Source organism: Myodes glareolus, chromosome 3 (assembly GCF_982192425.1).
Source record: "Myodes glareolus chromosome 3, mMyoGla1.1, whole genome shotgun sequence".
Taxonomy (NCBI): domain Eukaryota; kingdom Metazoa; phylum Chordata; class Mammalia; order Rodentia; family Cricetidae; genus Myodes; species Myodes glareolus.
The window spans coordinates 52,975,217-53,001,704 of record NC_142028.1 but is presented as its reverse complement, the minus strand read 5'-3'; the positions used below and the strand labels follow the sequence as shown (position 1 = coordinate 53,001,704).

The following is a 26,488-nucleotide window of genomic DNA, read 5'->3' as shown; positions in this document are numbered from 1 at the left end:
AAGGGCTTTTGAACTATTGTTCCAGATTTAATAATCATCTTGTAGTATAAATAGGTCACATGCAGTAGTTAGGGCATGTCCATACAAAGATAATTGCTATTGTTCTGAAATGCAAAGTTAGCAAGGTATCTCGTGCTTTATCTGACGACTCGGATTTTAAGTGTTTTAGGTGAAAATCATTAATTGAGGTGGTCAAAAGCTTCCTGAGCAGGGTTTCTAAAACAATTGTAGTTTAAATATTCCTTTGTGTAGAGGGGTCTATATTAATTACTTTTCTAGTTGCCATATCAAATACGTGCCCAAAATAAAGAAGGCAGGAAGTACTTCTTTTGGCTCATGGTATTTCAGTCTGTCACGGTGGTAAAGGGTTGGTACTAGGCTCCATTCTTTGTTATGGGGATATGTTGCAGCTCTTTTTTTTTTTATAGTACCTGCCAGGATGCAGAGAATAGACTTAGTCTAGGACCTTCCAACAGCTCCTTTCCTAATGGTTTCACCACCCCTACCCCCAACAAACTATGCCATTCACTGGGCTAAAGTATTTAAACCGCTGAGCCCGGGGAAACACTCCCCACTTCAGCATAACAGGGATCATTATTGGACTTTTGGCGGTGTACCTGGCTTCTACCTGTTAGGTACCTGGTCCCCGAAACTTCTTCTCTATTGTTTGACAATAAGCTATGCTTCCAAGCATTGCTGCATGGGAAAAGGAGGGCAAATCACTTGTAGTTGGTAGCATATTGGGATGGTAGATCAAAGGTGGAACTTAGAACCTAAGAACACAGGCTGTACCCTGCTTCCAGTCTTTGCTGGTCTCTACTTTCTCAGGCCCTTCTTTATAATATAAGGAGTTGTCTAGACTTCTTTCTGGAACAGTGACTAGCACAAATTTAATTTCATGTATCTTAATAATCCTAGCATAGCTCCCTTCGTTTTTTGTATAGCCCATCTGAAGCTGCAAGTGGCAAATGCCAGGACGTTGCTCATATTGGCTTTTCACAAAATACCCAACAGACCCTTAAGCCAAGTGTGCTCATTTCTTTGGAAGTCATCAGTTCACACAGTCTGAGAAACCTGATGATTCTTTTAATTAAGTGTTGTCCCTGGGATCTTGAATGCCTTCCCAGAGATTCAAGTGTGAAACTCTTGGTACCTATTGTGGCTTTTGGGAAGTGATATTTAGTGAAATCCCACCTGACCATTAGAAACATGCTCTTGAAAGACATTGTAGGACCGAGTCCTTCTCTGGGTCTGCTTCCAGGTCATGCTCTGAGCATATATGTGCTTCTGCAAAGGATCCTGGACCCCATGGCAATAAAACTACCTAGCTGTTGACCAGAATGCAAAACTACGAGACATGATCCACCATTCCTTTACGAATGAATTAATTGCCTTGCATAGGTATAATATTGAGAAAAGCTATCACAAGATACATTATTCTTCCCGCCCTGCTCCGAAGAGGGAGACATTGCCAACTCTGAGAGATGAATCTCTTCTTCAAACACCTTCTACCTGTGTAGAATTCTGAATTATCTCCTTGAGGCTTTCTATTGGTAAAGTTTCTCTGAGGATATGTTTTCTTTTTATCATCTTGGGAAAAAAAAACACTTGAAGAGCTTTTCACTCTATTAACTTTGATTGTCCAGCGTTGCAATTAATTTTGTAGACCTCTTGGCTCATTAGCAAGTTAAATGTAACTTCTTTTCTTTATTGCTTTCCATATTTTGGTGGCTTTTAGCAGAGCAATGGTTTTATAAAAATCCATGGGGCAAAGCAAAGACTATGTCACTATATGGTTACAGGCCTGCATGGGGGTTTCTCTTTTCTCCGTTCTCCACAAAAGACCATATGTATGTTCGCTAATCTCTTTGATTCTAATGTGCTTCCTTAAAGTAGAATGCTTTATTCCCTAAGAAGGCATACCTCGAAGTGCAGCATTATCTCAATCTGTAATCACAGGCCTTCATTATTGGTGTAGAACACCCGTGCCTTCTCAGATCCTGATATTTGTGTTTAATCAATAACTATGTTTGACTTTGATCTGGCTTACCACTACAATTATGTTTTCCCAGCTGTGCATGTTTTATGTGTGAGAATTCAATTGAAATCACCATTCATGTTTGCAGAAAGGATGATATTTTATTATTGGCTGTAAAGAAAAGAAATTTCACACTTCGTATGAATGACCCTTTCTCATAGAGCATGGTGAATTCTCAGAGTGAGAAACAAATTAACAAACTGTGGAGAGCAAGGCCATGGGAGGATTTTGGAGCGTTCTGACAACATTGTCAAGTAAGAACTGCTGGCTTTCATGTCTCTAAACAACGAGCATGGAATTCATATTTGAAGTGCACAATCTTTACATAAATTGAGGGTTTGTAGTTGAGAAAGAATAAGGGACCGATGACAAAACATAGAACAAGAATGGAACAGACTGAGCAACGAGACCAGGTACATAAAGTACTGTTGGGGTGGGGCTCCAGAGACCCCTATGGGTCCTTTCTTAGCAACAGGATGTGAGCCGAGAGCTAGGTGCTTGGAGAGGAGCCAGGGTGGTGAGCGTTGGAAGCAGAAAGGGTTCCAGGTTGTCACTATTTGTCATTGGGATGGTAGTGTTTTAACGCTCATGATGTTTGTGAAGAACTAGCGAGTAAAGAAACAGAGTTAGAGTCTGAGTCGGGATCCAGCCACTGCCACGAACTCACTGTGTCATCTTGGATCTACCTGTTCTTGGGGCTTGCTTTGTGACACTTCTCTGGTAGCCCGGGTTGGCTTCCAACTTGCTCTGTATCTGATGGGTCATTGAATTACCGATACCTGATTTGATTTCTCAGGTGCTGAATTTTAGGTCGGTACCACCATGGCCCTCCACATTATTTGGAATAATCTGTGAAGTATATGCATAGAGTTGAGAGTTGTGCCTTTGACCTTCTGAAGGGTAGAGAAAAAGAAGTGTTTGGGGCTGGGGATGGCATACTCTCATGCTTTGTGCTCCACGGATAGCATAATAGTCACACACAAAAAAAGCCAGCTTTGACGATGGATATACCCTACTTTCAGGAGCAAGCTAAGAGAGGTTAAATGCAATCTCAAGGCAGCTCAGTAGTAGTTTTTAAAGAGTAATTCTGTTTAATGTCTGACTGTTTATTATAGATTAGAAAATATAATGCTAGTTTACAATGCAAACAAACATTGCTTTTTGTCTAAAATTACCCAAAGCAAGCGAGTAAAACCTGAAACAAGAGAGTAAAAACCAAACAAGTATTTTGGGGGCTGTCACGGTGCTTTTTTCTGTAGCCCACATAAGTATCTCTCGGCCCCACTTTCAGATGTCTGCTCTGTTTGTTTGCTGCTGTGTTATGCTCTGTCAATATGTCATATGAAACATACTGCGTTCCATTCATGGGACTACATACATGCGTGCCTATGAACAAAGTATTTCCCCCACTGTCCCTCTTCTATAGAATGTAGAGATTCGTTCCCAAGTTACTTTAACCTAGATGTGCCTTTCCTACTAGGTATGTGTTTTGACTTATTTCATTTGAAAGTAACTTTGTAGCGTGCATCATGCCTTTTGCAACAGTGTAAGGGTAAAGAAGCTTCCAATGTAACCATCAGCTACTTTATTAGCACAAAATAAAATATGGGTTTCCAGAGCACGAATACTGCATTGGGAAATGGGAGCTGAGCAAGTCCCTGCAGGTGTATTTGTTTTAGGTGCCCGTACCTGGGATAGTTTAGGAGCATTGAACTGATTTCCTTTTAATATCCGGTTGCTTATTACACATGACAAACAGGAGTGAGAAAAGCAAAGAAGTGATTACCATAGATCATATTCCCAGAACATGCACATGGCTCCCATTTTTGACTATTGTAATAAAGAAGCATCTGTATGTAACCAATTAGGAATATGCATGACCTCTTAAGATGCAGCCACAGACATACAATGATATTGTCTAGGATTATAGGGCTCTCCTGAAGTCTCCCAGATTCAAGATTCACTGGAGAGGTTTCAAAGACATCTGCTTTAATTGCAGGAACATGGTTTCTGATTCATTTAATTCTCTTTCCTACCTAAACTGTACATATAAGTGAATTTTAAGAGACTGTATAAATAAATTTTTAATTACAAAATGATGTTACACAATACATTATTAATAATGACCAATAATGCATAATGTTTATGCATGAGTCCATCATAAAGATAACTAATGCGTGTTAGGCCTACAAGAAAGCATAATTTGTCCTGAATTCATGAATGAAGTTGGAACCACAATGCAGATTGCCTAGTCAAGAGCGCAGTGTGGTGTAGCATGCTATTTAACAGTCAAGAAACATCTTGTACCTATGGCATTTTAAAGGTATTTGCAATTTGTTCATCATGTGTGTGATCAAGAATCCTATTTTGCAGCGAGCCATGCGGTTGTGAAATTTGGAAGAAGATCGTTGAGTTGACAGTAGTAGCTTTCCCAGACAGGTGCAGCATAAAATGGCCTCAAGCATCCAAGAAACATGTACGGTCCTTGCATTTGGGCGCACGGAGCTCTTCTCTCAGATGCACTGTAATAGAATTCCCCACTGCGGCCAAAAGGACCGAGCGCCCACGTGCTGCTCTCCCCTTGGCTCTAGCGGTAACAGATTTCTGATATCTCCATGGCCAGCTCCAAGCACTCACTGGTCTCATGGCAGGATTCAAAGAGGCTGCAGTCCACGTCACAGGTCAGGTTGCAGTCATTGCGAGGATGGTTCTCATCGGAGGCGGAGTAGTATCTGTGAGAGGGGCAGCACAGGTTGATGCACACGGTTTCGCACGTGTCAGGGAGCATGAGGAGGCAGTCCAAGAATTGGCAAAAGAGACAGGTGAGGATCAGGGAGGCACACTCTTCTGTTCAAAGAAAGAGAAGATCAGTATGTGTGAATCATTCAGAAAACACAAGCAGCGTTTGAAGGGCTGCCATTGCTAAGCTAACTGCCCTCGTCTGTTCTTTCCGACTGCATGCTACATACACCCGTTGGCTGATCAGAGTGAGCACCATAGATGAACAATTAAAATAATAGGATATATGATGGGAAAGCTGGGACAGCCCAGTTGGTAAAGTGGTTACGGCATAAGCACGAGGATGCGAGTTCCATCTCAGCACCTGCACACACGAACGTATCCATACAGACACACCGGTGTGCCTGTGCACACCATAAATTTACTGTGATTTGGTACAAAAGCTATAATAAAGATGGATGAAAACACATATAGGAGTGTCAGGCAAATATAGACAGATATGGGAATGCGTGCTGGGAGGCTACAAAGTCACCGTGTTATTGTACATGTATGTATGCTTGTCTATGCAGGTTGTGGTGGAAGCCAGAGGTTGACACTGGGATGTCTTCCTCGATTGTTTCTCCACCTTATTTTCTGAGCTGGCATCTCTCACTGAACCTGGAGGTTGCTATTTTGGTGAGATAGTGCGTCTCTGGGACCCACATATTTCTGACTTTTGCTGAGTCTAGGGTTACAGGTACAGTGCCATGCCTGATTTTTTTTTTTTTTGCTCAGGCCGGGGAATCTGAATCAGGTCTTAGGCTTCTTCAGAAAGTACTTCACCCTCTGAGCTGACTCCCAGTCGTGCCGGGTGTTGTGGATAGCTGGCCCGCCCAGCTTCTCCCCATCCCGCCACTCCCTGTTTAAGTAATCATGCTGTTAGCTTCCTGAGCATTCCCTATTGATTCTGCCTGATCAAGTTACTTAAAGTGTGCTGTCATTTTGTCCTGAACTTCTTGATTTCGTTTGCCTGTGAGGTGCTGGGAAGGCACCAGGTGAGCTACTTTTCTTTGTAACTCTCTGAATGACAGCAGGCCTTTCCCAAATGCACTGGCTCAGAAGCCATTAGAGCCGGGGACATGGGGAGACCACAGATGTTTGACAGCTTGTCACCAGGCTTCAAGATACGATTGACATGGTCTCCCATAACTCTACCACACCCATATCCAAACATGAGAAAAAAGTATAGTTCCACACTTTATTGAAATGCTATTTAAAATAATCCAGCTTTTAGGGTTGTGTTTTATTTTAATTCCCATCTCCATCCTCCTGTAGGCATGGAAAGCCTTGATTTCGTATTCGGCTTGTTTAAGTAGAGAACCTCGTCATCTCTTGCCTAAGAGGTTTTAAATCTTATCAGTTGCCTTTAAGAAAATTGGTTTAAAAATTTACTGTGAGGACTTGCTAAAAAATCTGGAAAGCATCTCTGAAGTATGGAAGGTAATTGGTAATTCTAGCCAAACAGCTGTGATGGGTTATAGATTATTATATATTTTTGCTCCATAAAGGGAGTTAGTTAGAATGATGTGGCAGTTCTCTTGTTAAAATTATACTTTGTGTGTGTGTGTGTTTTAGAAGTCTCCAAAATGTGATTGTTTTTTTTTCGTAAAAGAGTAGGCAATAATTCATTTAATCCAATTAATAAATAATCTGAAGACTGTTGATGATTGAATGTCACATTCCAGCGTGAGTTGGGAGAAATTTCTTCTCCAGATGGATTTACCAGTCTATAAAGTTTGGGTTCCATAAGAATCCATTGTTTCAATAAGCATGCTAATAATTTTGTGGTTTTCGGACTCTAGCCTATTACATCTGCATAGGCCTACAGAATAGACTTCCAGCTCAGCACTAGACGAGCAGAGGCCGGAGAACCAGAAGTTCAAGGCCAGGCTTGAATACAGTCACATGCTCCCCCAGCCTGGCATTTTCTTTTGATACAAGCGCTGGTAAACCACACGCAGGTCCTCATGCGTGTTTGGCAAGACCTTTCCAGACTGATCCACCTCCCAAGCATGGTCTTGTTCTCTAATTGTCCACAAACCAGGTGATCTCCAAGGGAAGGGAAAGCTTAGAAGTAGGCTCTTAAAAAAAAGAGCAAATATTTTAAAGAATGCAAGCTTGCTCAGTTCAAAGTTCCAACGTGAAATCTGAGTGTAGGTCCACAGCAATCTTCTGCCCTGCTGCTCTTCTCACACCCCCTTCCTCTCTTCTCAGAAAGGTGGTGGTTAACACACACACACACACACACGCATACCCGCACACACACACACACACACACACACACACACACACACACACACACCCCACGACTTTACAATGACTTTAGCTTCCATGCCTTAGCATTCACGGTACAGGTGCCCGCTCCCTACTACCCCTGCAGCACACACACTCATCTTCCTGCCAGGCTGGCTGTATTTTTACTCACTTAGCGCCAGCTTCTGGCATATGGCCAGCTCACTCTTCTCTCAGAAGTCACCACAAACCACCCACAAAAGCTCAGGAGTACGTTCGTAAGAGTTTAGAGACTCTGTTCTGCCTAGACCTTTCTGAACGGTGAGTGTTGGTGGTCAAGGGTTGTGTAGCACACAGCCTCATTCGATTTCCCCCACGCCAACTTTATCTCTATCAGCTCCTGGCAGAGAAGTAATTCTCAGTAGAAAACCCTCCAAGTAAATTCTATACATGATTCTTCACACTAGGACCTTAAAAGTCTTACCCTTTTAAAAGTTGTGACCCTACAAAAATGACCCCATTGAATCCTGCCTTTTATACACAAAACTGAAAGTTTGGGCTGGATGTGTGTAGAGAAGGGTTCAAGGTGACTATAATGTTTAAAGTTGGAGATTCTTACTAGAGTATGAAAAGCCTGCTTATAAAACGGCTCTGTTTTCAGGAGGGCAGATGACCTTTGGCTTCTGCTGCGTTTACCAGTGTCACCTCCAGCTGGCAAACTCTGGAGGCCTCTGCTTCTGGTGTACACCATCGATTTTATTTACCCAAAGAGTTTGGGCTTAATCCTCTGGCTGAATTGACATATGTTTCCTCCCATCTTCTGTTTTACACTTGAGAATAGACCCTCACCACATACCCCTGTTTTTAAGTCTGTCCCGTTTATTTGGTCATAAATGGCAGAGCCTCTTGCTGAAGAAAAAACCATGGTAACATTAATGAATTGAAGACAGATTTTTCTGAACTTTCAAGGGTGCACCATGCTTTCCTGAAAGGCATATTAAAGACCACTACACCAGCGGGCTGAACTCCTTTGCCTATGGCAGTTTTGCTTGCACAAAAGTCATGTAAGCCGTTCATTCAGGGGAAATTTCACAACTGTTGGAAGAGTCCAGGACTTCCCATTCTCCAGATTGAGCATATTTTTCCTTCCTTGTAGCTTCCTGGGCTGCAGTATATGATATCTAGAGGCATAGCTCCTGATTAATCTCCCTTCTCTTGGCCAGTTCAACAGAGTGCACTATGTATCCAGTGCCAAGGGTCAGCTCTTATGCGGATCTTCCGAATAAACTGCTTCCTAAGGTGTTCCTATTTTGTACCTTCCTCTTCTGCCTGTCACACACCCATTCCCTTTCCAGTTTGTGTTTGTTGTTAGCAGCACCATGATGAAGTCACTAGAAACCTAGGTTCATCGTTGGTCACTACTGTCTTGATGTAGTTACTAGTCAGTCTTGATTACACACAGGCATCCTCAACCACCTGCAGAGCTGTACCCTCACCAGCTTTATTCAGGTACATGTACAGCCATAACCTCCCTCTGAAGATGATCTGCCACCACATGTGCTGATTTCAAATCTGTAAACCTTTGTGACGCTTGAATTTCTGACTGAAAAGAACTTATTCTCCCTCTGAGCCATAACTCTTGCCTCAGCAAGAAGTTCCTACAAGTCTCCTGCCACCCTCTCTTGCCCCTGGCTGTTTCTCATTCCTTATCCACTGTGCTAGTACCAGACTAGTTGAATCCCAGAATTGGAAATGGATCTATGGCCCAACAAATTCTCTTCTTTTGTCACCCTCTTGGTGGCAGCTTCACCCAACTCATTCTCAAACGCTCCAATTCTTTGCTTGAAACAGCTTCCCTCCCAATGACCCTCTTGCTCAAACACACACAGCCACCACACTCACTGCTTGCTCCTTAGTGCTGCCCACAGGGCGAGCTTAGCCGGCCATCTCTCACTGATCAATCAGTGGATGAGTCTAAGTTAAAAAGACCAAAGTGGAGAGGATGCTGCTGAAGGTCCTGCATCCTGCTGCAGGGTGATGGGACCCCATTTCTTTCCCGATCTGAAGTCTGTGCTTTGAGTTCCCCTATTCCACGTGTCTACCTCTCACCTAAAGCCAATTTACAGCCCTCTGTGCGTCACATGAACCTCAGACAGCCCTCAAGTAGATGCTGGATTGAATACTCCTGTCACCCCTGTTTCTAGATCTGGCCCACAGGCTCAGAGAACTTCAAGTGCCATGATCCAGGAACCCTGGCAAGTGGGCTGGCTTTTAGGTGAACTCAGGACTTTCCAGAGCTTTGAACTAGAGCTGGCACTGCTCTTCCATGCTTCCGCTTGCTTTCTGCCAGGTATGAGCATTTGGAGCACCCGGTCCTTTTCTGATTCACAAGGCTGGCAATGTTGGTGGCCAAGTTATTTCCATGACTACTGGCTAGCCTCAGCCAATGGGAGGCATTCACAGCATAGGAGCTGGGGAGAAGGAAGGAAAGCCAAGGTCTTTCTGCCTTACTCCCACTCTTCATGTTATGTATTGTCTTTCGTGTTGGCTGCTCTCTCTCTCTCTCCCCTCTCTGTTCCCTTCTTCCTCTCCACACCTTTCTCTTCAGCCCCCCTCCTAATGAGTCTGAATAAAAACAGTCACTGTCTAGTTCCAGTTAGATGCTAGGGCTCTAGGAGCTCAGGGCAGTAGTATGCTGGTCTGGAGAGTCCAGGGTGGACAGGGCCTTCTTCTGGTGTGGATTTCAGGGTTCCCCAACTGTTTGCTGCACTAGCCTTTTTAACTGTCTCTCTCTGCACCTTTGCAACCCTTTAGCACAGGAAATCCCCTCTACTGAACCAGCTGGTACCCTGCCTTTGTCTCTCATCACTGCTGTCAGAATACCCATCCCTCCTCCTAAACCTGGAATAAAGGCAGTAGGAGATAATCCAAGACCTGCAGGCCACGCTGCCACAGCTGTACTGAGCTGTGAGCAAGAAGCCTTGGAAAGTCTATCTGAGGGTTGTCTTGAGTCCTTTCTATCCCCTAGGGGACTTTCAAGTTGGAATGCACTAAGTGGCGACACGCTAATAGCACCGAAGTATTAAGGCAGCTTCGAGGCGCTAAACATTCTGCTGGGGATTGGCTAATTAAGAGGGAGAATGTGTCTCATTAGAAAGGCTCATGTTTAATTATAGTGGAAATGATAACAAAGGCAAGATGTTCCACATGTGTGCCTGGGTCAGCCTCATCACCATTTCTTAGCGTTACCCTCTCAACTTTATGCCCTTGCGTGAGAAGCGTGGAGACCAGGGGCATCCCTTGTTGCCAACTGCGGGTCCTAGGACATTTTTAACTTCAACCTCTTGCTTCGTTGTCAGTCATCAAGCAAAGTGTCCCAACTGTCGTTCTTGTAGACGTGACCCAGAGAAACAACAACCTCACCCTTTACTCCCTTAGAACAAAGTAGGGTGAGAAAAGGCCCAGCTGATCTTGGCCCTCTGGCCCAGGGCCTCAGGATAGCCGTGTGCTGTTACTGACAGATTTGCAACACAATAGCATCAACTGACTCCTGAAGATTCTGGGTTCAAAAGCATAAAAACTGATTTCCACCCCCTGGCATGAAGTTCTTTATAAATACATGTCTGTAATGCAGAATGCGAATAAATAAAGTGTAACAGAATGCCTTTCTCCAGTCAGCCTCTCATCCCCGATGCTATCAATTTGAACAGCTCCTTAAGTATGTCAAGATCTATTTAAGCTCAGACAAGCACAACTAACATCCACGTCACTCCTTTAGAAGTAGAATGACGAGATTTGGGTGATACTTGGTAAATTTGTGCTTATGATTTTTTCCGAGCGAATGAACTGAAATAATTATAAAATTGAAACACTTTATAAGGTGACACCACTACATTTTAATTGTATGAAATTTACAGTGTAGAAAGTGTAATCATTTTATTCAGTAGCCCATGGTGTAATTAAGACTATTCTTTCAGGTATGTCGTATTTATGATTTTCTTCCTCCACCTGTAGAAGATGTCTGAAATTCCAAATTATACATCAATTAGGCATATTTCTAGGATAGAGCCTGTTAGCCAAGGTGATGTGTCCCCCCTGGCTTCCTTTCCCACGTGATGGTTTTGCAAGTAGAAGATTATGGACATTGTAGCAGGTGCATGCAGGGTACCCTGGGTGTGTTTTCCGTTTCCTTCTGGAAAGAGACCACACATGATGAACCTTAGCTACTGACACAGTGCTGGAGAACAGCCTGCGGGGTTCAGTGAGGATCCTTTTAAATTCCCATCAGAGCACACCCTGTGAACTCTGCTAATGGATGCAACACATTGTACAAAATACGCCTATGTGAGCCTTTCCCACCCTGTTCTAACTGGAGGTGATGTGTAGAGATATTAGTAATTAAGCATCCATGCCCATGCACTCATTTATACTTTTCAAAATAAATTAACCACGGACTGCATGAAATCGGACACAGTCTTCTCTGCTGCCTTTCTGTTTTTCCTGTGCTCGGAACAGACATTTCTGTATTCATCTCGGTTTGAACAGTGACCCCACTTCTCAATCTCTGAACCCTTAAATGACTACCAAAAATTCCCTAAAGTGAGGAGTGGCTGCCTTAACTGTTGATTTCCTTGCTGTTTAGGATAACGAGTGGTTTTTTTTTTTTTTTTAAATTATGTTGTGTGAGTCTTAGTATGTGTCTTTCACTTCCTTTTTTACCCAGCCACCAAAAGCTCTAACCTCACTGGGGAGATTTATTTTTCCACAAAGGGAGCAAGGAAGGGTGGCCTATGACCTACGTCTTCCCCTTAAAACACGAGCTTTCAGGTCCTACTGGTCTTAGTCACCTCTTGTAATAAAGGGCTTCCTTCACACCTCTTCTTGACCCCCTTTGTTCATCTGAACAGGGGAAATCTTATTTTCCTGCCACAGGCTCTGAGGTATCAGTCACCATTTAAACCAAGTGGTCATTTTCCCCTTTCCTGAGAACAGGAGACAGCTGATCTTGGGCTTCTCTTGGGGTGCCCAACTGTACAGAGGGACATGCTCTGTGGGGGATATTATGTTTGTGGATGTGTATGATAGTTCCCAATTCTGGGGTCATCACCCTGGTGCATACAACGAGCAACATCCCCACCTCCCCATAAAACCCATGGAAACACTCTGCTGTCAGATGCTCTCCGACAACCCTGCTTGTTTCCCTGCCTTCCTTCCAACTGGACCAAAGTTAAACTCGGCGGAAGCCCTAACTGACAGATCAAAGTTGGCCCAAAGACACGTGGAGAAGCTTTGTGTGGCGGAAAGTAAATAAAAGTCATTATCACTATTAAAATATTTAGAAGTTTCATATGACATCCTTATTCTCTACATAGCTTTAGGTCACATCAAGACCTGTCAACTCAGCCGGGCAGAGTGGTACATGACTTTAATCTTAGCACTGGGGAGGCAGAGGCAGGTGGATTTCTGTGAGTTTAAAGCCAGTCTGGTCTATAATATGAGTTCCAGAACATCCAGGGCTACACAGTGAGACCCTGTTTCAATTAAAAAAGAAAAAAAAAAACAGATCTAGCAGACCTAAACTTATTGTTTCCTCTGATTTGAATTAGGTGAAAGAAATGACTCTCTCTCTCTCTCTCTCTCTCTCTCTCTCTCTTTCTCTCTCCATCCTTCCTCCCTCTTTCTCTGTAGGCTGAAGAAATACCTTAGAAGTCATCCTAGGAACATTACCCACCTCCCTTGAGACAAGGTCTCGCATTGTCTTGGAGCTTATCAAGTGGCCTTGATTGGCTGAAGACGAGCACAGGTACACCCTTACCTCTCCCTCCTCAGTGCAGGTTTTAGAAACCCACCACTAGGCTGCCTTCTTCACATGGGTGCTGGAGAGAAAAACACTTGACGGACACAGTTGTCCTCTCGGAAGTAATGACCTTTAGCTGAGAAATCCTTCGGTTCCCCACAGTTCACTATTCCCTGTTGCGTACTTCCAACTTCATTATGAGCATTCTTTCCTGAAATCCTAACCAACCCCATCTCTCATCTCCACCTTTAAGTATCCATAACAACATCTGAATAAGACAGCACGTCTACAGCAATGGTCCAAGCTTCCCTTTCCTCTCAAAAGCTGCAATCATAAGAAAGGCCGACGCTGAATTTCTGTGTGCCAGCTTCTGCAGTAAGGTGCTTTGGGCACATATTCCCTTGGAGCCCCCACTGGCCAGTGGCTTGTTGCTAACCCTGGTGTAGAACTAAGAGGCTGGGGTTGAGATGTTAAAACAAAAAAGGCAAACCCCAAACCTGCCCTTTTTCAGCCAATTAATAAACTTCAGAAGCAGCAGTTAGATCACTGTGATAATGAACGGGTTTTTATACAAACTTTGAATTTTTTCTCATTTTCAATAATGAAATATAAGGTACAGATAAGAAACAATATTTCTGAGAAGTCCAGGGATTTTTTTTAACGCAGCCACAGGTAGAGACTTGACTACAGAACTCTTGAGCGGCTCATGTTCCCTGGAGAGACAATTGCAAAGTTATTATGAGTTAAACTTTATTTATTATGGCAGAAGATCCATGAGCTTGAACTTGACAGAGCTGATTGTTTAGCACCAAATCAATCTGAAATGGGCTTTGTTGTACATGGTATATGGGTTGTGCTGGTCTATGGTAGCATTGATCAGAAGGCTTAGAGACTTAGCTACCAGAGTCAACACTTGCCCAGAGACAGTGGGTGTAAATAAATACCTTGATATTTTATATGATCTTTTTCATTTGTATTTGGGGTAGAGATTGTACATGTGTGTGGAGGTCAGAGGTCAACCTTGGGAGTCATTCCTCCAGTGATATCTACCTTGGCTTTTGAGACAATGTGTCTCACTGGCCTAGAACTCACCAGGCAGGCTAGGCTGGCTTACCAGAGGGGCCCCCAAGGATCTGGCTGCTCCCACCTCCCCAGTGGTGGGATTAAGACTGGTCCACCACTACAAACTTGTTTATGTGGGTTCTGGGGATTGAACTCAGGTCCCCATTCTTAAATAGCAAGCACATTACCGAGTGAGCCATCTCCCCACTCCCGCGTGTCTGTTGTTTCTAGCATTTTATTATTTTTCCATTCTGTTCTCCCCTTGCCCCATATTCTTAGAGCCACGGGCATAATGGTCTCATTTCTGAAAAGAGAAATTGTTATTTGATTTTACTGCTTTTCCAGCCCCATCAGAGCATGCTGCTCTGGTCTGAGCTATTTAAAACACTGCCTCCGATTCCCAGGTCTGGGAGCAAACACTCTGCCAAGCACCTCCTAGTTACAAAGTGACCTTGACACATGTCATTCAGCAGGGTCTTCAAATCAAAATCATCCTATTTAATATTCATAAAGACTTTTTTCTCTCTTTCTAACAGCATATGTAGTGATTTTACAAGGAGTGGGGTTGGGAGCTTTATTTAGAGATGGGCTGTATTCTGCGAAACATACCATCAGCATCTCTCTGATGAACTGAAGTATTAGTTTGGAGGTAGGGAAATTTCGTTTGGCATTCTTCGAGGGAGGAGAGTGAAGTGCTCGATCCTGACAGGTCTTTCTCACTGGGGCTTTCCTGGACTGGCCCATCTGTGATATTGAATTCAGAGACTGAATTTATAATGATAGCATTAATAGGCTTCTCTTCTCCATGTTTTTCATTGGTGAGTTGCGTATCTAAAACGAGAAAAGAAAACACACATCACAAACTCACTTTGATCTTCGAAAGGACACTTGCAGGAAAATTCACATTTTATACTTTGAAAGAATAAAATCCTACGAAATGGAGCAAAACATTATTAAGCAAGATTATTTTGAGATTGAATGAAAAGTGCAATCACAAACTTTTATATACATTGTTTCATATTATTTTGAACCATATTTTTCTACTATCAGCTTCTAGGATGGGGGGTGGAGCAAACCAAAGAATTCATTTGTATGGATCAGCAAGGGGTCACTGTGTTGTGTCAGCCTCGTGGTGTATGATGGACACGCGAAGCCAGGTGATTCTGATACTCTCTGATGGTCTCAATAAAATCACTATTCATTTTTTCTTGCTTCTCTTCCTACAAACCTCACGTTCCTTCTATTTAGGAGAAATAGATATATAGATGAACAGTCTATAAGGTGGATCCTTGCTGTCAGTAAAAGCTCTGAAACACACACCGTCTTTTTATAAATGGGATGTTTTGATCCAGGCACTGGCATTTTATTGGTACCTACTCAGGTGCTGGCATCTCTGGCTTTAAGGTTGTCTTCTGGAGAACTTACCTTGTAGCACAATTGATAAAAACCCAGAGCAGTTATTGGGGTTCAACCTGAAGGTCAGAAAAGCAAAACAGCCAACCACTGGCTCTTATTTCTATCTCAGTCTGAAATGGTGGTCCTGCCTCCAGGAATCTCAGAATGAGACTGTGTCTGAGAGCTGTCTCCTTCCATTCTATATTCCTCTCTAGGGCTGGGATTAAAGGTGTGCACCACTACCGCCCAGTTTCTACAACAAAGTAGTGTGGCTACTGGTATTAAAGGTGTGTGTCACCACTGCCTGGTCTGTAAGGCTGTCCAGTGGGGCTGTTTTACTCTCTAATCTTCAGGCAGGCTTTATTTATTAAAATATCAATGAAATATCACTGTAATATCTTAGTGTAGGAAATTAGTGTGATAATCAGTGGATGTTTGGGGAACTCCTAGCAATGTCTTGGTCATGACTCCAGTTTGAAGAGGCAAAGGGAAAGTGGAGAAAGCCCATGAACTCATCTATGTAATGAAAGAGTTTGTTATGAAGCCAACAGTGGACTGAACATTAAAATCCAGGGTGCCCATCACAAACATCCCACACTAGCAAATAGGAGTGTGTAGAGAAGGAGGGTTCAACCCTGCTATGTCAGAGAGAGGATGAAGCTGGAGGGCAACTTAGTATATAACATTCCTACACCCGGAAGCAAAGTCCTGAGATGGAAAAAGAAGAAACACCGGAATACATTCACAAACATGCCACCAGGTTGAATTTGGGACACCTTCAGGTGGCACTATTGAGAAAGGGAAAACATGTTCTAGGAATCTCATGCCTATAGTGAGCCTATGATTGGTCTGACTCAACAGTGCTCAGGAAGGGACCAGAATGAGGCTGGCATGATTTGCTAAGACAATCCACTTCCATGTAGGAAATCCTCTCTTCCTAAGTCCATAGTTATGGCCTCTTTCAAAACTGCCTTTTCCTTTCTGGGAGAGCAATGTCTGCTTGGCCCTACCTTTGAGGAGTGTGATTACCTGAAGCTTCTAGAGTCCAGTAAGCTGGGAAATGTAAAGTTTCTGAACTGTTGGAAAGCTCAGATACCCTTGTCCCCAGCAGACCAATTGGCTCATCGTCATCCCTAGGGGACTTCACTGGAATTTCCCAGGTGATCCCTACATTCGGACAAGCCTGGGGATTCTAAGGAGTTCTTCTCTGAGGAGAGGAGGAAATAGAAAGAACAACCAACAGACTTGTCAATCAGGGCTCTCAGAACCCACCATGAGATGGTCTCTCTCTGAAGGCTTGAGCTGGAACCAGACCAAACAGTCTGCCACACACAGTCATCCTGGGCCATTTTTGTTTCCTTCCGATTTTCCAAACAGCCTTGGTTTTTGACAATGTTTAATTTTTATTCCCTTTCCCATATGCTGCTGGCTTTAAATCTCTTGGTGGTGGTTTAATCCACCCTAAAAAAGATTGGCAGAAGTAGGGATTCGGGAAAAACATCTATTGTTGACAGCAATTAATGTAGTATTGAACACTGAATGTGGAAATAGAATTGGCACCACGCATTGGCAAACTCGAGGCTTCCTCTAACTCAAGAAGCACTTGCCATGCTAATAGCACAATGATGGTGGTGATGGTCATGGTGAAATGAGGGTTTGTTCTCCTTTCTGGGAATGAGGGCCTCCAAAAACCAATTGTTTACCCACTGAGTTGAATATTCAAATACTGCCTTCAACTGCTTAGCAGTGTTCAGATTTTGAGCCAGACAATGGACATACCAATGAGTGTTCTCCTCATCTTCTACGTAGGAGATACCAGTTGCACTTTGTCTCCCCAAGCTATGATGATAAAAAAAATATTGTTCCCCTTACCACATTTCTCTCCTGGGACAATGTTTCTCGGGTTAAAGACCATTGCTTTGTGCACAAACACGTGTGTATCAGTGCCTGCTTATTCACCAAGCATTAAGCTTTACGTTATTATTTATATACTTTGCCTTGTTAAAATGCCCAGCTGAAAGAGTCTAGGAGATAGACACAGCTATTGGCTTTTTTATGACATGAGAAAAGTAGCAGTTAGTATTAGTAGGTGAATTATTGGAGTTAGAGTTGAAATCAGTAGATGAATGAGAACACTGCAGCTTAGAACCTTTACTTAGGTAAGTTGCCCAAATATTTCTCTGTAGTCAACTGAGCTCAATCTAGGGCAGAAGTTAACCTGTGGATCTCAACCCCTTTGGGGGTCATGTATCAGATGTTTACACTGGGATTCATAACAGTAGCAACATTATAGTTATGAAGTAGTAACGAGATAATTTTATGGTTGGGGATCACGACAACATGAACTTTGTTAAAGGGTCACAGCAGTAGGAAGGTTGAGAACCACTGCTATAGAGACCTCCAAATCTTTGTTTTTATCTTTGTTTTTTATAAATAGTATATATGTCTCTAGTGTATCCTTTACCTCTACCTCAAGTAGCTGTCTTTTAGTGGATGAGACTGCACTCCACATCAACAGTATCCTCTCTACCCTAAAACTTGAGATGTATTAACACCCTAAAGCCAGTCTTGCAAATAACTCAATTTGACAGCCCTTCTTTCTCTGGACGCTGAAGTACGACTGATTTCTTCCACACTTGAGGAACTGCCTATTCAGCTACAGCTACCATGTGTTGTCCATACAAAGGCAGCTCAGGAAGGAGCTGGTAGCAAACCATGATGACTATAGAGACCGCAGCAGCTCTTTGCTTAACAGAATTCAGTAACAGTCAGTTCAAATTATCACGCACAGTCAGACTGCATGTAATTTAAATCGCTTTTGCACAAAGTAATTCGGTAACAACCAAAAAGAAGAGTTGGATAGCGGTAACTGGAATGTAAAAACATGCAGAGAGTACAGTTTACAGCCAAGTGGTATATGATTCTCTTTTTAATTTTGCGACAACTTTTTTAAGTACAGCATTTTTTAAGTATAGCATTTTGAATGTAAGTGGTTTGCTACATTAAGCAACCATTTGGAGCACACCAGGTTTGCACAGGGAGGATTTTATGGAAAATTTAAACTGCCATTCATAAAGTTATTTTAACTCTATATCTCTGTTTATATTTTTATTTTTTTAATCCCCCAGTGGGAACTATCTGATGCTCATTAAAAAATCATCTGACACACACACGATTCAAAGCCCGGTCTGTTCAACCCAGAATTCTGACATCTGAAGTGAGTCACATATTTTTTTTTTTTTTTGGGTGAATGTTACTGACAGCTTCCATTTTTTTATAGCTTGAATGCTAACAATAATTCCCCCAGATTCCTTCCTTTACAGTGTTATTTGACATTGTCTCCAAAGTATTAAAAAGCAGCAGGGGCTAAAAGGAGGAACGTGGGGAAAAGTGGCATCCTATCCTCGCACGGGATGGTATTTTAGAATTAAATAAAGAACCCAGGAAACTATATTTGGGATGTTATACATAGTTCTTGACATTAACTCAGAGAAAATAATTTTTTTCCACCTCAAAAATATAAACCAAAATTGGGACAAAAATTAGAGGAGCTTCCCTAAAGTTCTTAGAAAAAAAATTAAAGTGTGTCTTGAAAGTCAGTGTAATAGAAAAATTCCTGTTTGGGTTAGGAGCAATTGCAAGAACCAGTGAGCATAAACTAAGCAACAGTAAGACAGACAGTTAATTAATTTTTTATTACCGCTGAGCAAATGTTATTAATTTAATTCAATTAACATTTATTGAGCACCCACATGCAATAGATGAATCATTGTGACAGCAGCTAATCATTTATTTACTTTAAGTTATTAAGGAAACATTTCAATGGTTTCAATTTTGCTCACTAAATGTGACTTGATAATTTTTGTGTCCATATATTCTGTAAGTCTACAATAAAATTGTTAGAGATGTGAGTTACATCTCCTCCTGCCTGGAGTCTCAGTCTGTTCTTGTTCACAGTTTTTTTCTTTTTGTCTTTCCTGTTTCCTTCTCCCCCTCCCCGCCTTTTCTCTCTGCCTCTTCTTTTTTCTATTTATTTCTCTGATTTACCATCCTCGTCTCATTTATTCATTTCCTTTTACTTCCAGATCCGCATTTATTCCTTAGACTTGATCCCCCTCCCTCCCTCCCTCCCTCCTCCCTCCCTCTTCTTTCCTTCAGCCTTCCCCCCATTTTTCCTTCTCTCCCTTCCACTTTTCCTCCCTCCTTCCCTCCTTTTTCCCTTTCTTACTCCCTCCTTTTTCCTCCCTCCCTCCTTTCTCCTACCCTTCCTTCCTCCCTTTTTCTCCCTTCATCCTTCTCTTCCTCCCTCCCTTCCACTCTTTCTTCTTCCCTCGCTTCCTCTCTCCTTCCCTTCTTTCCCTTTTCCTTCTTTCTAAGGTAGGATTTGTCCACTCTGATAACTTAGGGGTTGGTTTTGTGGAGCCTACTTACAAATCTACACTGCCAGCCAGTTTCCACCCAGCCAGGCTGCATTTGCTGAGTGTAACTTCTGTCCCAGTAGTGTGTTCATGGCTGGAGAATCCAGAGAAAATGAGAGTGTATCAGTTCCTTAAATGCCTGTGGTCACCACAAATAACACTCTCAAGATTGCAACTGACTCTCAGATATTTTATTTATGTTACCAGCCACATCTTTACAATTTGATGTCCCATTATACCAAGCCCTTTGTTTCATTGAAGTAGGTAGTTCAACCTACCCCAGAAAATTCATGGCTAAATTGCTTTTCCTTGTATGGTCATTGTTCCGGATATTTAGCTCAAAACTATTCTTTGTCTGGTCCCCATTGTTCCATTGATTATTTAGAAGTTCTTGTTTATTTTTCTTTCAGAATAGCTCTCAAGTCCCCACCACGACTTGCACCTTCCAATCTGGATGATTATCTTTAAGTGGCTACTTAATTCGCTTGTTGGGGTCTAACAAAGGAACTTGCAAACCCTAAGCAAATGTTTTACCACTAAGGACTGTATTTACAGTCCTTGATTTTTTTTGTACAGAGTTCCCTTTGTATGTAGTTCAGAGTGGCGCTGAACTGACCATTTGTATGCCTCTGTTTGCCGGATGTTGAGATTTCAGGTGTGAATCACCGTGCTTGGCTGAAGAAAGTATACATGCTATTATCAAAGTAATGTTTTAACCTCTGCCTTCTGAACATAATATTCATTAAAAGAAAAAGACCCCAAAGCAAGGCAACCCCCTTCCACACAGAGAAGAGCTAATATGGCTTGCTGTTACCTGAATAACTTTCAATTCTCAGTCTCAATTGACTTCCTCAGTATGTTGTCAAGTTGCCTTTTGAAACAGGCAGGGCCTTACTACCATTTTAATGTGAGTGACCAACTCCTGAAGTCTCTCTGAGAATTTTAAAATAAGCCTTTAAGGGAGACTGGTTTTAATTTTATTTCCAGATCAAAACACTTAGAGTGTGCATTTCCGATGCAAGGACCATTTTTTAAGCTGTGACTGAATTATATTTTCCCTTGGACTTGAACTACCACTTAGAATTTAGTAGTGTAATTATCTGTGGGTGAAATCAGATCAAGGTAGACGCGTGACATTTCAAGGTATAAGCCACCAAACCGTTCACAAATTATTGTGGTTAGGGAAAGTAGTTCATCTAAGTGACCCTGTAGAAGAAAAGTTAATTTAACTGGGCACTGTGGTGCATGTCTTATAAACCCTGAATGTGGGAGGCAATGCAAGAAGAACATATGTTAAAGAACACACACACAACCCGGTCTCCAACCTATCACCTGACCAACAAACCAATAAGAAGTATATAGCATAAATATGTTATACTTTTATGTAATCTTATATATATTCTCATGCATGTGAAGGATTTTATAATGTCGACATTAATGTTGGAATTTAGAGGCCATTGTTAGACTATATGACTATATCAATATACTTATCTTCTTGTGCATATAAAGAATTTCATAATGTACACACTAATGTTGGAATTTGAGAGCCTTTGTTAGACTATATGACTCTATTTTCCACAGCCTGGTCAGTAAAATATACGATAAGCAAAATATGAGAAGTCACAGAACAAAATCAAACTTGGTAAACATTATTAGAGTCGGAATGTATGTATTTCTACATTTACATTTTCTTTGGGTACCCACAAAACTTGAGACAGGGTCTCTCCTTGTAGCCTAGCCTGGCCTCACATCTAGAATCTATTAGCCCCAACCTCCCTAGATTACGAGTGTGTGCCAACACACATGACATTCTTATTTTCATACTGAAAAACAGAATAATTTTACAGAGAACAAAACAAAATAAATAAAGGATAAACAAAATAAAATAAAAGATGCCACCTTTCATTCCCCCACGTTAACAGAAGCTGCTGGACATTCAGAGAGGGTACATTTTCAAGAAAAAGCTATTTTTGATTTTGACTGTGGAACTGAGGGACCAGAAGCTTCCTGTAGAAGTCTCACCCATTTGAGGTGAATGGGAGTGAGCAATTATTTGACAGGTTGTTGTCTGCTAGACTGGATAAGGCAAAGCCTTGGCTTCAGCCAGTCTAACTTTGGGGCCGAATAAGGGAGCCATGTGTAACTGACTTTTTTTTTTCCTCTGTAATTTTCTCACGGCCTTTAAAGACATTGCAGTAAAAGCAGTGGTTTTATATATTGTGGCTTTGGTTTGACTTTTGCAGTGACTCAACCCCAGAGACATACGATGATGAAATGTTTATCAAGGGCCCTGACAAGATGACATTATAAGTCTTTTCAATCAGCCTTAGTGAATTTTGTTGAAAATGTGAGGGAAAAAAAAAAACAGAAGTGTCTTATTTCCCCAGAAATAATAACAGTGACTGTTCAAGGTGAAAGGGATTAAGAGTAGAAAGAGATGAACGGAGAAGGTTGCAATGGACCCTAGGCTCTTGCAACACCTGCAAACTTCCAGGTTGGGTTTTGCTGTTGTCCGTGGCTTCTTTACTTTCTCCACCTAACTGCCATGGAAAATTCCCTTGGTTTTCTGCTCACTGTCCCACGTTGCCCTGCAGGCAGACCTTGGCTAGATGATGTACTTTTATAGCCAGGTTCTGAGCTGGTAACAAGGAGCAAGGCAGACCAAAGAGGCATTTGAATCTTCTTCCGACGTGAAAACAGTTTGCAATTATGGGTCCCCATTTCATTTTTATGCACTTACTTTGAGTTTAATGCTTTAAAGAAGTGTCTCAGGAAATAAAGATGATGCTACCCAAGGGAAAAAAATAGGGAGTAGCTTTTATAGTTCGGTGTACTGGGTGGCTAATGAGTTTAGGGCTCTGAAAAGACAAATTAAGCCAATCAGGCTATAAACTCAAGTATGAGCTGTGTATCACATACAGCTGGGCTTTTACTATTAGTGTTTGATATAAATGTTAAACACTCACGCTGTCCCAAGAGCATCCTCTACTGTGTGAAAGCTGTGTCAGCTTATTTATCCCAAAACCTTGATTGTGGGTTCAGCTTTGTCAGGTACACTATCACAGGTCCAGCCCACAGAGGTCTGGCAGAGGGCTGTCACTGTGTGCCGATGAGGAGGCAGGTGAAGGTACTAGTGGATCCTCCCAGGTACACAGCCACTGAAAGGCGGAGCTGCAGCAGGCACCTCTCTGTGCCTCCAGGTCCTACAGTCCCCAGACACGATGATGGGAAGATGGATTGTTTTGCAGAAGGACTCTTTTCGCCCCTGCTGACTCTTCAGGGTAGCTGATCTTGCTGATAGGTAACTAGGACACACCTTAGAAGTCTGTTTAAGGCGAGCTGGGTAACTCACAGTTGGCTTTTGCCATCTCAAGCCTAGTTCAGGAAGCTGCCAACACCTGCTGTACAGCCCCAGTGGAAACTCTACGAAGCTGAAATCCTCACTGCAGTTCTTTCTGAGTTTCTAGTCCCGCGACTATTATAGATGCGTCCTCTTCCTTCGGAGGGATGCAGGCTCCATTCATGTTGAGGGTCCCAGCACAATGTCTGGCAGAAAGCAAGTGTCACCTGCTTTTCAGATGACTGAAAAGCTTAGTGACAAAAGCAAAGTGGGTGTCTGAACTTTCAGGGGACAATGGATTCATCCCTAGGAGAGGCATGTTGAACTCACCCTCTCATCTTTGTCTTCTGCTCTTAGTATCCATGCTGATCCTTGTTGGTGTTCATATAGTATTTTTGGGCTAAAATACATTCTAATTTGTACTTTTAACTCAAAGCAAAATTTGCATTGGTAAGTAAAGATGTAAGGAATATAGGAAGACACAGAGACAATAAAATGATCTCTGATGCTTCCCACTTTATATCTGTTGTTGCTCTTTGTTTCCCCAGGGTGGAAATACCTTGTGGTTATATATACATATGTGTATGAGTGCTTACATATACATTAATTAGATTTTAAATATATGCTGTATTTTCAAATTTTTACATTTTAGAATTCCTGCTATATTTTACCTCGTAAAGGTTATGTTATTTAGATCGTTTTTACAATACTAATATATTAATGTATATTTGAAGAGCCAGTTGGTTTTATATTTTCTGACTTAAATTAACATATGGATATAAATAAAAACTCATTCTTCTAAGAGTCTGGCCTAAAGACTCAACTCATGCTTCAGGCCTGTGATAGGTTTTGCGGATAGCATCCCCATGATTACACTGGCACACTGCTACAGAGAACATATCTAAGTGACCACTTGTAATGGTGGGAGCTGGGCTTTTATCAAGGGAAGCCAGGCTGCAAGTCGAGGCTCCTAACCAATGTGTTAGACTGTCTGTCTCAGCCGACAGTCAACAGACATGTATTGTAACATTATTGAATATGTTATTCAAGTTAGAATGGTTCTACACCCACTTCCCTATGCCCTGAAGAGTATTGAAACTACTCGCCTTGGCTCACCTCCTCAAAGAGACCTTCCATTTTGTCCAGTTGGAGTCAGATCTTGACTTAACTCCCCCAAGGGTCTTCTGGACATATATGCTTTGATTGTCATGACCAGGATGGGCCTCATAAGCATTCCATGGTTAAAAGTCAGGGAGACTGTCAAACACTACACCGTGCATCGGAGTTACCTTTAATTTTCACCCCAAACCCACAGAATGCGACTTCTGGAATCAATAATGTCAAGGCTGAAAAACTCTTGTAGGACGTAATTCAGTAGAGCTTGCAATCAGCAATTTTTATTGTGTTGGTGTTTGATTTTCTAGATTTGTTTGTCTGTTTACTTGGAAGGGATGCATATCTTTCTACACTTCAGATGCCATCTTTCTGAGACTCTAACTCAGTCTGTTAACTAATTACTACATCCTAGAAAAGCACCTAAGAATGTTGCAGGGAGGGACTGCTTGTTGGTCCCGGCCACCCAGGTAGCTTAGCCCCAAGATAACCACTGTATTAATTAAAACACTGCTTGGCCCATCAGCACGTCTACCACTGGCCAGCCAGGGATTCATGGCACCTCTCTGACTCTGCTTTCTTCCTCCCAGCATTTTGTTTAATTTTCCCCACCTTCCTAAGTTCTGCCCTATCAAGGGCCCAAAACAGTTTCTTTATTAACCAATGAAAGCAACACAGAGACTGAAGGACTTCCTACACCACAGGAAACAGAGGGTACCCAAAGAATGGGGAACAAAGACTGCATACTGCTGCTAGTGTGGCATACCGGGCACTGTCAATGTTCCGTCCAATGAAATGTGGGTTGTTTCTATTTTTGCTGTTATAAATACTCTTGAAATAAACGTCATATGTGTGAGTTTGGTCTCATATTTGTTGGTTTTTATAGTTTGAGACTATAGGAAAAGATTGATATAATTTGCTTTCCAGAAAAATCAGTCCATTTTGACTCACACCAAGAATAAAAGAGAAGAATTTCTCTCTTGTTCTGTAGCCAATTCTAGATTTTACCATTACAATAATTTATTTTTATCAATTTGAAGGGAACTTGGATTGGAGTGCACAATTTCCAGCAGCTGAATAAACAGTCTTGCACTGCTACACGGGTTGGAAAGGATTTTTTCATGCCCACTGCTTTTCTGTGGAATTTTTCTACTACAACTAGATCCTAGGTAATTTAGAAAATTATCAAGTTACATGGGATTGGGCATTAAAAAAATACTCATTATGTATTTATAGATCAATAAATTTTTGTCTTAAGTATTTATTGAATGGATGCTAATTGGGCTCTTTAAATGAAATCCTGATTCTTGGGAAGTGACAGACATAGCCCTTGAAGGTTTGGATGGCTTCTATTGATTTCCAGGCCTTTACGGAATCATCATCCATCTAAGACAGGCTTATATAAGCATTAAGTACATATAAGGTCTACACAGTGGCCCTTGGGACTCTAGAAGCCAAGCCATGCTGACGAAAGATAAAGAGATAGGAAACAGAAGCAAACCACAGGCTCAGTCATATCTTCTGCACCAGGCGAGCTACTGAATATATAAAGAGGCCCAACAGAGAGTTTAAAACTTTTATTCTTTTTAAAATTAAATTATTTTTATTTTCTGTACATTGGTGTTTTGCCTACATGTATGTCTGTGTAAGGGTGCGGGATCTCTTGGAACCAGAGTTGTAGACAATCATGAGCTGCCATGTGGATGCTGGAAATTGAACCTAGTCTGTCCAGAAGAGCAGCCAGTGCTCTTAAGCTCTGAGCCATCTCTGCAGCCCCAAGACCTATATTCTTAATGACCTTCCTGGTATAAATTTACCCCAGTAGTCTCCAAAGTAGCAAAAGTGTGCCTATGGGGAGGCACAAGTCTACCTAATGAAGATGGAGCATCACTTCCTATATATGTATATTTATTTTATGTAGTAAATCTTTGCATACTTTCTGGTATATTCAACTTAAAATGGTGGTGTCTGCATCTATAGATTCTCTCTCTTTCTTTCTCTCTCTATCTGTATGTGTATACATAGGTATTACATAGACTTGATATCCATCCCACTCCCTGCTATTTTTCCACTGAAGATTTACAAGCTTCCCAGTAAAAAGTTTGGAGACCGCTGCCCTAAGTAAAAGACCAAGGTCACCACTTTATATCCTCTCGTACCTAAGGAATTTTCTTGTGCTTTCCTTGGGTGCCCAGGGTGTGGTTGCTGGAACGCAGACAGCCACAGCAGCTGCAGTAGTGGCCTGGGTAGACTTTTCCTCTGAATTTCTATAGTGGTAACAGGATTAACAGGCTCTATTCTGGAAGAACTTGGGT

General features: G+C 42.0%; 1 protein-coding gene across 1 annotated transcript in view; it reads right to left on the bottom strand.

The window, feature by feature from the left end:
- Positions 1-2,119: 2,119 nt before the first annotated feature.
- Mdfic2 (MyoD family inhibitor domain containing 2) overlaps positions 2,120-26,488 on the bottom strand; it is a 113,513-nt gene continuing 89,144 nt past the window's right edge. Inside the window, exons 3-4 of the mRNA XM_048438361.3 lie at positions 14,517-14,738; positions 2,120-4,885 (exon numbers count right to left, since the gene is read on the bottom strand). Coding sequence (XP_048294318.1) covers positions 4,626-4,885; positions 14,517-14,738 — 482 coding nt within the window. The 3' untranslated portion in view covers positions 2,120-4,625. The remainder of the gene's footprint in view (positions 4,886-14,516; positions 14,739-26,488) is intronic.